Raw genomic sequence first — 14,248 nt, forward strand, 5'->3', positions numbered from 1 at the left:
TCAGTTTGCTAAATATTGAGGTTTGACTTGCTCTTGCATTGCCGCAGATGAACGCTGGGTGACAACAGCTGGCCCAGGAAGCGTCACAGGTATTGCTGGCTCGAGATAGACTGTTGAGACTCTTTCTGGCCAGGTTAGATAGATTTCAGTGGCAGTGTCACTTGAACAGATACTAGAGGAGGATGATATGCTGTCGTGGTAGTTGCCTGCCTCCAGTTTCCTCCAAAAACGATCACTCACAGTAGCATCTGCACAGATCTCTGGTACTGAGCCAAGCTAGCTGAGGTTACATCTCCTCGAGCATGGCCCTCACTTTTTGTTCTTCTTATTGGAGTGTGAGATGGCACATGGCTAAAAGAAGCTCTCCTAATCTGAGCTGGAGGGACTGCAGGGGTTCTAGCCGACACGGTTTCATGAGGAGGTAGCTCTGCTTGGTCATCAGACTTAAACTCTTGAATCACTTTTCGTTTCTGCTATAGTGTCCTGGTTTGGTTTGATTTGTGCTCCACGTAAAAATAGGTGTTTTTGTTGGTTTGGGGGTCTGTAATGTATCCTGATAGTAACATTTTCTCAACAGGGTTTGCCAGGAAGAGGGATGTGGTTTTGGAAACTGTAGAAGGTTTCATAGCATCTCCATTCACCACAATAGGACTGTGTACCATCCCATTTGAAGGAATGGTGTGCTGTGTTGAATGTACTGATGTAAATGAGGAGTGATGTGAATACTCTTCCTGAGTGGAGGCAGGACGGACAGAATGGATGCTCTCGGTGTCTTCTGAGTTTAGTGCAAGAAATGGAAGAGGGGCATCTGGTCTGTGTACTGTAGAACAATCTGTCAAAAAAAAGAAGGAACTCTATAAGCTTGATCACAATACTGACCTAGTGGCGATAAAACCTAATCAATTTGAAAACTACAGATCTTTTGATCTGATGTATTTGGTATCAGCTTGAATATTGACATGTTAATGATTTGTATATTGCATAATTTAATATTGGCTAAAATAAATGCTTTTGAAATCATACATAAGTCAGTACCATGAAGCTGATGAAATAATCTGGCATGCTACTCATTTCTGCTCAGAAATGATTTTACATCACTAAAGTTGTCAAACAACAATAACCAGGTAGTTGTATCTTAGCCGTGCGGCACAATGGCTTATTCTCAATGTTGCCAGTAAAATGACAGAAAGCTAAAGTTACAATCTCAGTATTAGCTAACACTAGCCAGAATAATGGCGTCCCAGTGTAAGACCTGAATTTTTGCACTGTTCTTTTGCCTGCTCCCTTTACGGTTCACCACAGTGGCTCCATCTCATCATGTCACTAGCATCATCTTTTGTCAAACAAACTCTCTGCATGACATCTGCCACTACACCCATGAACCCTGTCTGAGGTCTTCTTCTTTTCCTCCCCCCTGGCAGCCTCATATACAACATAATTTGGCCAAAATATCTGCTATCCTTCCTCTGCACATGTCCAAACCATCTCAACCTGTCCTCTCCAGCTTGGTCAACCTAAGCTGTCCCTTTGATGTACTCATTCTTAATCCTGATCATCCTGCTTCCTCTAGCTCTGCCTCCTGTCTTGTTGTTAGTGCTACTGCTGTGGTGGCAGGATTGGTCTATGGCTTAGCTGCAGGGGAGGGGCAGTGCCAGGGGAGGCTGGGAGATGCTTCTGTCAGTAGTTGTCTCTCATATTTATACAATAGTAGGGACCGATGTGTGGCACTGCTATGCAGTAGAAGAAATGGAACTGGCAGAAGAGGAGAGTGACCACAGCTGACGGGCAGTGATGTAAAGCAAACATTAGTACAAAATAAATTGTGTGAAAATAAAAGAGAAAGCACTGAACAACGACACAGTGTGTGAGGGTGCATGTATTGGGAGCTCCTGTAGCAGCAATTTGCTAGATTGGCACCCAACTTTCCCCCACATGAAGACGTTTGACCGACAGCCCGTGCAGCTGGTGCAGACATTGGTTCAGGTGGTGGCAGAACTGAATTCGATGCACCGACAGTAGGAGGCAGTGCAGCTTAAGCAGCTGGAGAACCTGCAGGCCCAGGTCAAGTGTGAAACTCAGGTGCTGGACAACCTGGTGGCTTGATATGGGTCCACCCTTACAGCTCCCCACAGCACAAGCTATCATGCTGGACAAGATGGGAGACAGATTATCTGCATTCCTGGACATCTTCAAGGCCACAGCAGAATCATGAAGGTGCCCGGAGACTGGCTGGTCAGTGCAGCAGACACTGGCGCACTGAATTATTGGGCATTAAGTCTATTCAGACAAGCATCTATCATCCCAGGACTCCACAAGATGTTATTCCTTTTAACTATTTGGCAGGGAGCCAGGGGGAGTGTTGGGAGTTTCTCATTCTGAAACTCACCCTGGCATGATGATGCGTTCACTGCCCTACAGATTAACTACAAACAAAGGCAAATATTTCAGAAGGAATTGGCTGATATGCTGGAGATGGGAGTAATAGAAGAGCCATATAGTGGATGATGTGGCCTCTTGGTTCTTGTGGTGAAGAGAGGATTCTGTAGAGTTCTGTGTAGACTAGCACAAGGTAAATGTGGTGTCACAGTTTGATGTGTATCCCATACTCCAGGTTGACAAACTGCTCAATTTTCCATAATACTTGATTTGACCAAGCACCACTGGCAGATTCCCTTGTCTCCAGAGTCTAAGGAAAAAAACAGCCTTCTCTACTCCATATGGTTGTGTATGGAGCCATGGTCACATTCCAGTTCTTCTTGGCCCGGGTGATGCAGCAGCACACTGCATATATGCTGCCGCCTACCTGGATGATGTTATCATTCACAGTAACACCTGTGCAGAGCATGTGCAGCAGGTGGCTGCAGTCATTGAGTCTCTGCTGAGGGGAGGGGGGCTCATGGCCAACCTGAAAATGTTTGCAGTTGAAGGGAGGTACAGGATGAGGGTTACCACCTGAGAGGCAGACAGGTGCGCCCTCAGATGGCGAGGGCAACAGTCATTGCATCCTGTCTGTAACAAAACCAAAGAGGAGGTGAAGCAGTTTTGGGGCTGGCTGGTTCGTCCTGAACTTTGGGGAGCAGACCAGTCCCTTAACAGACCTCACCCAAAAAGTTGCCCCCAATTTGGTCCTGTGGATGCAGCAATGCCAGGTGGTGTTTCGTGTGAAACCCTGCTCCATACCTAACTTCTTCCCTCCCATTTTTTCTGAGGACTGATGCTGTGCACACAGGGCTGGGGGGTAGTTTTGTCACAGCAGGAAAAAGGGCTGATCGCCCTGTGGTGTATTTTAGCTGAAAACTGTGAGTGTTAGACTTACTGTAGCACACCTGAAAAAGAGCGCTTGGCAATTCAGTGGGTGGTCGTCTCTCTTTATTCCTACGTCCTGGGGTGCTCATGGACCCTCTGCTCAAATCACGCCCCACTGCAGTGACTCTATTGCATTAAATATTCCAATCCCAGACCACCATTGGTATCTAGGTCTTACAGCCATATAAGTTCAAGGTGATCCATAGAAGAGATGATGATCACCTCTCCTCTTAACCTAGCTTCAATAACACTTTCCCATAGCTTGATGTTAATGCTCATCAACTTCACTATAACCTTAAAAGCTCCAGGAAATATATAAGGACTTTCAAATATTTTAGCCACTTACACTTTTTTTTAATGATAATTACAATCCAACTTAAATTTTTAATTTTTAAAGTTTTTGTACTACATCATGCAGGTCCTGTGACATTAGTTTAATGAATTATTTTTTCCACTTGTCCACACCAAGTCTCTATTTAAACCCCTAAACACAGATGAAGCTGAATTGGTGCATTGGTGAGGTACAGTATTTTTGAGAACAGGACGAGAACAACCAACTATGGTGAGAAAGAGAAACAAGTTGGTGATGGATGAATTTAAGAGGCTGCATGCATTTAACAAAGTTTACCTGACTTTGGTCATCCTCTCAATTCTGCACTAGGATGGAAAGAGAGCATGCAAAAAGGGACAGAGAGGGAAAAGGGTAATTTAGACAAATTGAGAAGAGAGAGACTGTAAGCAAGGAAACAGCTTTTTGGACAGAAGAAAAAACATCCTCACAAAAACTGGTCTCCATATCAGAACAAATCTCTCTCCATGTTAGACTGAAAAGGAAGATAGTAGATAACGCTGCTAGAAAGGATTTATCTGCCAGCATCATATGACTTAACAGATGTCAGCTTGTAATCGGGCCAGAAAACTTGTAATTCGGCTCCCTACACAAACTTGCTTCCCCCATAAGGTTCATCAAACAGCGATGGCAATCACATGATGAACTGCAAAGGGCTCAAGGGGAGTCAGTTTAGGTAGAACAGCTGGTGTTTAAAAGGAAGTCAACTCCTCTGAAAAATGTAATGTGTGGCTCAAAGGGGGATTGTGTGGACAACTCAGACACCAGTACCTCATGACTCGCAGGACTCAGCCAGCTCTTGTCAATTATGTACCTATAATATTCTCGGTTTCAGGACTCAAGCTGAATATACGTTGATTGCTATTAAATGCAATGGTGAAGTAAAGGGCTTTATAAGATTCAATGCAAAATCCAGTATAAATCCAGTATCCGAAACAAATACCCATGAAACATTCCATGGATAGTTTTTCCGGTGGCAAATTCTTTGTATTTCTATATTTTGAATAGAAGAACACATCTCTGAAGCACCAGATGTCCTTGAACAACATTTTCTAACATGAATGTGGGCACTCCTTGCCCGATCAAAAAATAATTTCTTTCGCATCTACACAAACCATATTTTTCAGACCATAACGTGCACCGGATTATAAGGCGCATTAAACGAAACGGATAAGTCAGTTATGTCAAACTTTACTCATCTCATTCTTCTTGCTTCCTCCACTTCCGTAACATTGATTCATTAATGCTGAATTCTCTGGCAGCTGCTCTATTCCCATGTTGTTGCAGTATATTAATGACTAACCTCGTATTGTGGATGGATTATCTCAGTTGTTCTCCTGACTGAAGTTTGGTCCGTTTACAGCATCCTGCCATGCGATTCCATTTGTCCCTAACCACCAGGAACCCTCACGTTAACTTTTATCGAGTGGAAAAGTGTTAGCGTTCATCCTCCAGCTTCACTGTGTTTATGTTATGCTAACATAGCTGTGTCGCTAGCGATCACGTAGCATATCATTATATACCAGCTAGCCCAACTTCAGTAACCCTACAAACGTCACTGCTGTTTAGTTTCCTGTCTTCATTTATGTTGGAAGTGACAGCAGAGCTGTACGTTTGAATTGTTTCAGAAATCTCCCAGTCAGAACATGCTATATCATGTTTAGGTGGAAGCTAACGACCTAACTTCCTGCTAACTTCTAACTCTGTTAAATTTCATAAATGTAATAAATTCTATTGTCATAGATGCCTGGATGTTAAACTTAATTGTTACACCTGGTAAAGTAGCAACGCTGATCATTTCATTAAAGATGAAAGAATTTAGACAATTTTTAACTCTCAGTGATTGACTTTGGGACCTGAAGCTGAGTTTAGGACCCAGATCACTCCGCGAGGCTCCTGACTATGGTAGCCGACAATGCTCCGACAATCCATTAACCTTCCTGTCGTGTTCGGGTCAAATCTGACCATTTACATATTAAAAAACTCATAAATATTGTGTTTTACATCCAATTGTCTCGAGTCCTTATGACATCCTCCACACTATGCACTTGAACATATAAAAGTGATGAGCACCTCTTTCGTTGAATTTTGGGTGTTTTAATCAACTTTGTTACATCTGTGGTGTTCCCAGTCAAAAGTGACCGCCATAGAAAATGAATGGGAATCCACCCCCCACCCCACCCCCTTTGGCCTCTGACCCCCTGAATGAGCCACTGAATGACAAAATGAAAGACCCACTTTTACGACCTACTGAACAACCTACTGAACAACCCACTGAATGTCCCACTGAATGACCACTGAACGACCCACTGACCCACCCACTGAACTGAATTTGGTGGTGAAAAATGTTTCTTATGTTAATTTAAGAGCTGTTAAAACTGACCAGTCAATTTTGACCCGGAACAGTAAAGTAAGGGGGCGGGGGGTGAACATAACCGGAGTGTTAAGCGGTGCGGCTTCATAGCTTACCAAAGTAGTACTAAAACATTTTTTGACAGAGATTTCAGCACATAAAATCGGTTCTAGGTCAGTAAGCACAACCAGAATTCATACATAAGGTGCACCAGATTATAAGGAGCACTGTCGATTTTTGTGAAAATTAAAGGCTTTTATGTGCACCTTATAGTGCAAAAAATACGGTAGTTGAAAATCATGAAAAGTGATCTTTTTAAACTTTTATTGACCCTGTGCACGAGAAAATGCTAACTTCCTGGTTTGAGACCGGATGTAGGGTTGTACATTTCCGGTAGCTTTACTTTGCGGTCAATCGCTACTGCCAAGATATTCTCCAAAATCATGTCCAAAACTCGAAAACGGAAAGATGGCGTTAAGTTACAAAGAGGAGAAGGTGGGAACACTCACCACTGTTGTGTCATAAAAAATCTAATGATCAATTTTGACGTTTAAAGAGTTTAGATCGATCAGTTGTTTACATCACTCAACACAAGCAGAACTGCATTACTGCATGCAGAAGACATTTAAACAGGCAAATGTTCAGCATTCAAACTACAGGTGAACAATAGTCAAACCAGATGTTTCCCCGTTATGTCGATATCAGCTAGTCAAGTACACACCTACACAGCATGTTAACAAACCATGAAAAAAAGCCACACAAAAAAATGAATGATTGCTGGTAAGGGTTTCTCTACATTAGTATTTACGAAGGGTGTGTTGTGACTTACCTTCAAAATTACAGTGGTCCCTCGCTATAACGCAGTTCACCTTTCACCTCGCTGTTTCACAGATTTTTTAGTGCAAGTTTGCATGCTTTTTTGTTTTTACATCACATTGTGTCCTGCGTCCTGATCGCTGCAGACAATCTCCTCCGTGACGTCTCTCCTGTACAGTACAGAATCGCTGCATCGATCGCTAGCAGTGTGACTTTGGAGTGCAGTACTGTATGTCCACGACGTCCATGCGTCAAAAAATAAAATTGGCTACTTGATTTCACCCATCGCTGGTTATTTTTAGAACATAACACCCGCGATACCTCTCCGTGAATCGCTACCTTATCGTGGTGGAGGGGTTTGTGTGTCCCAGGGATCCCAGGGGCTATGTTGTCTGGGGGCTTTTGCCCCCTGGTAGGGTTTCCCATGGCAAATTGGTCCTGGGTGAGGGACCAGACAAAGAGCGATTAAGAAGACCCTTATGAAGAGAACATCGAGGGAACAGTTTACCCTGCCCGGGATAGGGTTACCGGGGCTTCGCCCTGGAGCCAGGCCCGGGGAGGGTGCCCGAAGGCGAGCGTCTGGTGGCCGGGCCTTAGTCCATGGGGCCCGGCCGGGCACAGCCCGAAGAGGAGACATGGGCCCATCCTCCGGCAGGCCCACCACCAGCAGGAGGCGCCATAGGGGTCGGGTGCATTGTGTGCCGGGTGGCGGCCAGGAGCGGAGACCCTGGCGGACTGATCCCCGGCTGCCAAGACTGGCAATAGGGACATGGAATGTCACCTCTCTGGTGTGGAAGGAGCCTGAGTTAGTGCGTGAGGTTGAGAAGTACCGGCTAGATATAGTCGGGCTCACCTCTACGCATGGCTCGGGCTCTGGAACCAGTCTCCTGGAGAGGGGCTGGACTCTGTCTCAGTCTGGAGTTGCCCCTGGTGAGAGGCGGCGGGCTGGGGTGGGTATTCTAATATCCCCTCGGCTTGCTGCCGGTACGTTGGGGTTTTTCCCGGTGGATGAGAGGGTTTGTTCCCTGCGCCTCAGGGTCGGGGAACGGGTCCTGACTGTCATCTGTGCTTATGTGCCGAGTGGCAGTTCAGAGTACCCAGCGTTCTTAGAGTCCCTGGGGGGGGGGGGGGGGGGGGGGGGGGGGTGCTGGAAGGTGCCCCACCTGGAGACTCTCTTGTCCTGCTGGGAGACTTCAATGCTCACATGGGTAACGACAGCGAGACCTGGAGGGGCGTGATCGGGAGGAACGGCCTCCCTGATCTGAACCAGAGTGGTGTTTTGTTATTGGACTTCTGTGCAAATCACAGTTTGGCCATAACGAGCACCTTGTTCGAACATAAGAGTGTCCATAAGTGCACGTGGCACCAGGATGCTCTAGGCCGCAGGTCGATGATCGATTTTGTAATCGTATCACCAGACCTGCGACCATATGTTTTGGACACTCGGGTAAAGAGAGGGGCTGAGCTGTCAACTGATCACCACCTGGTGGTGAGTTGGATCAGGTGGCGGGGGAGGACGCTGGACAGACCTGGTGCACCTAAACGTGTAGTGAGGGTGTGCTGGGAACGTCTAGCAGAGGCCCCAGTCCGCGAGATCTTCAATGCACACCTCCGGCAGAGCTTCAACAGCATTCCGAGGGAGACTGGGGACATTGAGTCTGACTGGACCATGTTCAGCATCTCCATCACCGAAGCTGCTGCATTGAGCTGCGGTCGCAAGGTGGTTGGTGCCTGCCGTGGTGGTAATCCCCGAACCAAATGGTGGACACCAGAGGTGAAGGGAGCCACCAGGCTGAAGAAGGAGTCCTATCGGGCTTGGTTAGCCTGTGGGACTCCGGAGGCAGCCGACAGGTATCGACAGGCCAAGCGGAATGCGGCTCGGGCAGTGGCTGAAGCAAAAACTCTGGTGTGGGAGGAGTTCGGAGAAGCCATGGAAAAAGACTTTCGGACTGCCTCGAAGAGATTCTGGCAAACCGTCAGGCGTCTCAGGAGGGGAAAGCGGTGCTCTACCTGCACTGTGTATAGTGCTGGCGGAGCGCTGCTGACGTCGACTGAGAAAATTGTCAGGCGGTGGAAGGAATACTTCGAGGACCTCCTTAATCCCACTGACACGTCTTCCGAGGAGGAAGCAGAGTCTGGGGATGAGGGGAATGACCCGCCAATTTCCGGGGGCGAGGTCACTGAGGCAGTTAAACAACTGCTTGGTGGCAGAGCCCCTGGTGTTGATGAGGTCCGCCCCGAGTTCCTGAAGGCTCTGGACGTTATGGGGCTGTCTTGGTTGACACGCCTCTGCAATGTTGCGTGGAGATCAGGGGCAGTACCCCTGGACTGGCAGACCGGGGTGGTGGTCCCCATCTTTAAGAAGGGAGACTGGAGGGTGTGTTCCAACTACAGGGGGATCACACTCCTCAGCCTCCCTGGGAAAGTCTATGCAAGGGTGCTGGAAAGGAGAGTTCGTCCGCTAGTCGAACCTCGGATACAGGAGGAACAATGCGGTTTTCGTCCTGGTCGCGGAACACTGGACCAGCTCTTTAGCCTCTCAAGGATACTTGAGGGTGCATGGGAGTTTGCCCAACCAGTCTACATGTGTTTTGTGGACTTGGAGAAGGCATTCGACCGTGTCCCTCGGGGTGTCCTGTGGGAGGTGTTGCGGGAGTATGGGGTGTCTGGCCCATTGCTACGGGCCATTCGATCCCTATACAACCATTGCAAGAGCTTGGTTCGCATTGCCGGCAATAAGTCGGACTCGTTTCCGGTGGGTGATGGGCTCCGCCAGGGCTGCCCTTTGTCACCGGTTCTGTTCATAATTTTTATGGACAGGATTTCTAGGCGCAGCCAAATGGCGGAGGGCTTTCACTTCGGTGGCCTCAGAATCTCATCTCTGCTTTTTGCAGATGATGTGGTTCTGTTGGCTTCATCGGGTGAAGGCCTCCAGCTCGCACTGGAACGGTTCGCAGCCGAGTGTGAAGCAGCGGGGATCAGCACCTCGAAATCTGAGGCCATGGTTCTCAGCCGGAAAAGGGTGGAGTGCCCACTCCGGGTCGGGGATGAGTTCCTGCCCCAAGTGGAGGAGTTCAAGTATCTCGGGGTCTTGTTCGCGAGTGATGGGAGAAGGGAGCCGGAGATCGACAGACGGATTGGTGCTGCGGCTGCAGTGATGCGGACGCTGCACCGGTCCGTCGTGGTGAAGAGGGAGCTAAGTGTAAAAGCGTAGCTCTCAATTTACCGGTCGATCTACGTCCCTACCTCCACCTATGGCCACGAGCTGTGGGTAGTGACCGAAAGAACGAGATCGCGGATACAAGCGGCAGAAATGAGCTTCCTCCGAAGGGTGGCTGGCCTCTCCGTTAGAGATAGGGTGAGAAGTTCAGCCATCCGGGAGGGGCTCAGAGTAGAGCCGCTGCTCCTCCACATCGAAAGGAGCCAGTTGAGGTGGTTCGGGCATCTGACAAGGATGCCTCCTGGGCGCCTCCTGGGTGAGGTGTTCCGGGCATGTCCCACCGGGAGGAGGCCCCGGGGCAGACCCAGGACATGCTGGAGAGATTACATCTCACGGCTGGCCTGGGAGCGCCTTGGTGTTCCCCCGGATAAGCTGGAGGAGGTGGCTGGGGAGAGGGAGGTCTGGGCTTCCCTGCTTAGGCTACTGCCCCCGCGACCCGGCCTCGGATAAAGTGGATGAAGATGGATGGATGGATGGAACACCCGCGATAAACGAGGGACAGCTGAGAAATATAACATTTGAATCCCTTTTCTCTTTTGCTCTGAGGCGCGGGGGAAAAATATCGACAAGTCGATGGACATCATTTACAGATATATTGGGTAAATGCCCAAAACATCTATAGAAATGTAAATCGCCGCTTGATTCATTCATTTGCTTAACTTGTTTTGGACAGTAAACAAGGCGCGAATAGGACACCGGAAACAAAGCTCCCCACAGGAGTTTCTGCACCGGAAGTAGCATATGCTAACGTGTACATAGTCAATTAAGACTTTGCTGAAGCTAACCTTTCGAACATTAACCAAAGCATCCTACAGAGCAATTTTATGTAATTAAGAGATCTATTACCACATTTTGTCTTATCTTTAGAAATGTCTTGAACTGAACTAAATGCTTTAATATCCCTGAATTATTCTCTAAAAACAGTTTAGGACAAGCAGCTACTTGACAAATTGAAAGTGTCTACTTTGAGTTTTTTGTACTTTGTTCAAATTGAATGATTACTATTGTTTCTAGATAAAAACTTACCATTTTTCTCATCTGTCAAGCATGTGGGTAAAGTAAGAGGATTTTAACGACATAAGCAAATTTGAAACAATTTCAATCATGAGGCTTTAATGAAAGCTACAAAACTCAAAGCTGAACTTTAAGAAACCATTGATGGGGTTGGATATGACTTCATTTTATCAGAGGCATGTTGCACAACACAGATCTAACTTACGGCAAAAGGGAAAGCTGACAGCACGTGCTAGCAATACAGCTACAGCACAGCATCTACCTGGTGAGTTCTACATCTGCCTCAAATACATCTTACCAGCAAAGAACATTGGAGACTTATGGCGCAACTCTTCCATTTTCTGGGCAAACAGGGCATTCATCTCTCTTTGAAGGGTACCCACAGCCCTCTTCCGGGTGTCGAGAATAGAACAAGGGGGCAGCGTAGGAAGAGACTCCAAACTGTTCAGACTGCCAAAGCTCTGGCAGCTACTACTGTCACTGAGCAAGAGACCTGAATTCATGTCACTGTATGTCAGTTTAGTGAGTACAGAGCAATAAACAGCACCATAGTCGGGTGGTGTCGCCTGCTGCCAACAGTGAGTGCTCCTGCAGTCTGGTGCGAGGCTTGGTGCTGGTGTAACAGCATTGGAGGATCGTCTGTGGGGAATGCTGCAGGAACGGGTATACCTCTGTGACGTACCAGGTCGATTGTGGATATACTGGGCACCCAGTGTTTGTCTGAACTTAGATCTGGGGAAAGGGATGGGTGAGTACTGAAATTGGGCCTCCATGCTAGTCTTGGGTTTGGCAGGAACCTGCTGTACGTTGGGCTGGGCACCTAGGGACTGGGGCATGGCAACAGGTTCTGACTGCACTTGTCTCTTTGATGAGGAGGAGTGGTTACTTTTCTTTGGTCTCTCCCCATCTGTCACATTGGACTTTTGCTCAACCTGACCCTCTCTTTCAGCCTCTGGGCTCTCCTTTGAGCCAGTCACACATGTGATGCAGTTGGAGGACATCCCCACCCTGCCCGAGCTGCTAACAGCGAAACGGGCAAACACATTTGGCTTCATGTCCAGCGGATCATGAATGCGGAGCCGAATGGCCCGCTTGAGAGGTTCACTCATTGGTCGTCGCTGAGTGTAGAATGAGCGCTTACCTTTACCTTCCTCGGGATGAAAATTAGTTTCGGAATGGTTCCACGGTCCCTTGGTTTGTTGGGGTGCCAGTGAATCCCCATTGTGGTGCTGAGAGGTAGCAGCAGAGGCCTTTTCTCCCTCCCCGGTCTCTCGTTCCTCACTAGCTCCCTCTGAGCTGTAGTCTTTGGTGTCAATTGCAATGTCTGGTAAACCTTTCTTGATTTTGGATTGACCTTTGGTAGGTGCACTGGCTGTGCGGCGCAGGAGGTGGGCCCCAAACGGGTTCTTACGGCTGTGCTGTACAGCAGTGTGACTGTCCAGGGAAGCCTGCTTTGGGTTTCTGTGAAACAACCCTTTGATGCCGCTGGCTGCTCTTGCCTGACAAAAACACAACAGGACATCATTGCCAAACACAATTCACAAATAGGTTGAAGATATTGAAAAAAAATCTGCCATACTACACTAAATTCATTGCACCCAATGAATTTACTGCAGTTGTACATACACAGGATTAGTATAATGAGCATGCTTAAAATGAGGAAAGTAAATGAAATCCACATTTCCTACAGAAACGCACATGTGTGAATGATCTCTCATAGATCACACTGACATGATCATCCAGCTGCAACCATGCTGACTAGCTTTGAAATCCGCTTGGATTCAAAGTGTTAGACATTTTAAGCAACCAGCTGAAGATCCTGTAGCAAAATATCAGTTACATGTATACATGCTTGAAGGTAACTGGCAAAGTTGAACGAAACCTTCTCAACACTGCATGGATGTTTTCACTAAAACAGAAGGTCAAAGGTTACAATGACTGGAACAAAAGAAGGACACTGTGGCCGTGATGATTGTGAAACTCAGTTTAGTTAATTAAGACCCCGAGACACTAACTAAAATTAACTTCCATTAAGATGGCTGTAAATTCAAAAACAGTCCCAGCCTAGAGATCATAATTTGTGAAGATCATTTTTAGACCACGGATTTAAGTGCTGAATATTGCTGACTAATCAAATTACTAGGACAGCACTGTATAACCATAGGAACAAAGACCATGTCAGCAGGCTAACTCAACTCATCTTTTCGGGACCTTGACTATTGTAGAAAAAGTTCTTGGTAAGGCAATTAATTCTTGGAGAGCTCGGAAAGAAAGCGACTGGGATTCTTTAAGTTTCTGGAACTTCTAGTACATAGACACCTATACTGAAAGAATTTCACTGCCTAGACCAAAAACTGCAGAGCCTGGGAAAAAAAGTGGGACCAGAACAATAGCATTCTGCCACCTTACAATTTTCAGTACTTTAATTTAATGGACAGTTGAACAATTTGAGGGGGTGTGCACTGAGGCGAATGATGCAGGGTGGTGGCTCATGCAAGATTCTGACTGGATCTCACTACACCCAAGTTTTGAGTGGCAGCTTCAGGACTCCTAAACATTGTCTGCTTCTATGTTGAGCATTTCATAAAAGAGAGGTCCACTGCAATCACAAACAGACATGGGGAGAGACTGGAAATCAGAGAGGAGAACGATAAAAGGAGAAAAAAATAGGTGGGCTGGGGCTAGGAGACATTCAAACAGGAGTCACACAGCAGCTCCAAGAAAGGCAACTTCAAAACAAGGACAATGTGGACAACAAAGTGGTCATTTAGTAAATGGCTACTGATAGCTGAGTGCATCAAAAATATGGGCTGAGGGAGGAATAACACTGAAGATAGTGTGATCTGCAAAAACAGGTGCAGTCAGTATATTCTTATGAACAGAAAACTGAAATTTACACAGAACTGAAGTTTAGAAGCAGAATAATATATAATAATAATAATAATAATAATGTATATATTTTACATCTGAATACGTCTGAATATGGCCTAGGTTACACAGTTCATAGTTCAGTTTTTGCTGAAATAACCACAAAACAATAAACAAAAGGAGGCGAGGACGAGTGGCTAAGATTGGAGTGGATATTCTGCTATTAGAAAGTCTCCTAATCATAAGTACTGACAAGTTTTGTTTTGTTTCTAGTTTTTTTGTATTTTCAAACAATATTTCAAAAAGAAAATGAAAAGAAGTT

General features: G+C 46.6%; 1 protein-coding gene across 6 annotated transcripts in view; it reads right to left on the reverse strand.

Annotated features, from left to right (window-relative positions):
- The window catches only part of plch2a (phospholipase C, eta 2a), a 166,258-nt gene continuing 152,010 nt past the window's right edge, over positions 1-14,248 (reverse strand). For all 6 annotated transcript variants that reach the window (XM_025901547.1, XM_025901546.1, XM_025901545.1 and 3 more), the window contains exons 21-22: positions 12,200-12,557; positions 1-832 (exon numbers count right to left, since the gene is read on the reverse strand). In XM_025901547.1, coding sequence (XP_025757332.1) covers positions 474-832; positions 12,200-12,557 — 717 coding nt within the window. In that variant the 3' untranslated portion in view covers positions 1-473. The remainder of the gene's footprint in view (positions 833-12,199; positions 12,558-14,248) is intronic.

Source organism: Oreochromis niloticus, linkage group LG20 (genome assembly GCF_001858045.2).
Source record: "Oreochromis niloticus isolate F11D_XX linkage group LG20, O_niloticus_UMD_NMBU, whole genome shotgun sequence".
In the NCBI taxonomy this organism is placed as follows: domain Eukaryota; kingdom Metazoa; phylum Chordata; class Actinopteri; order Cichliformes; family Cichlidae; genus Oreochromis; species Oreochromis niloticus.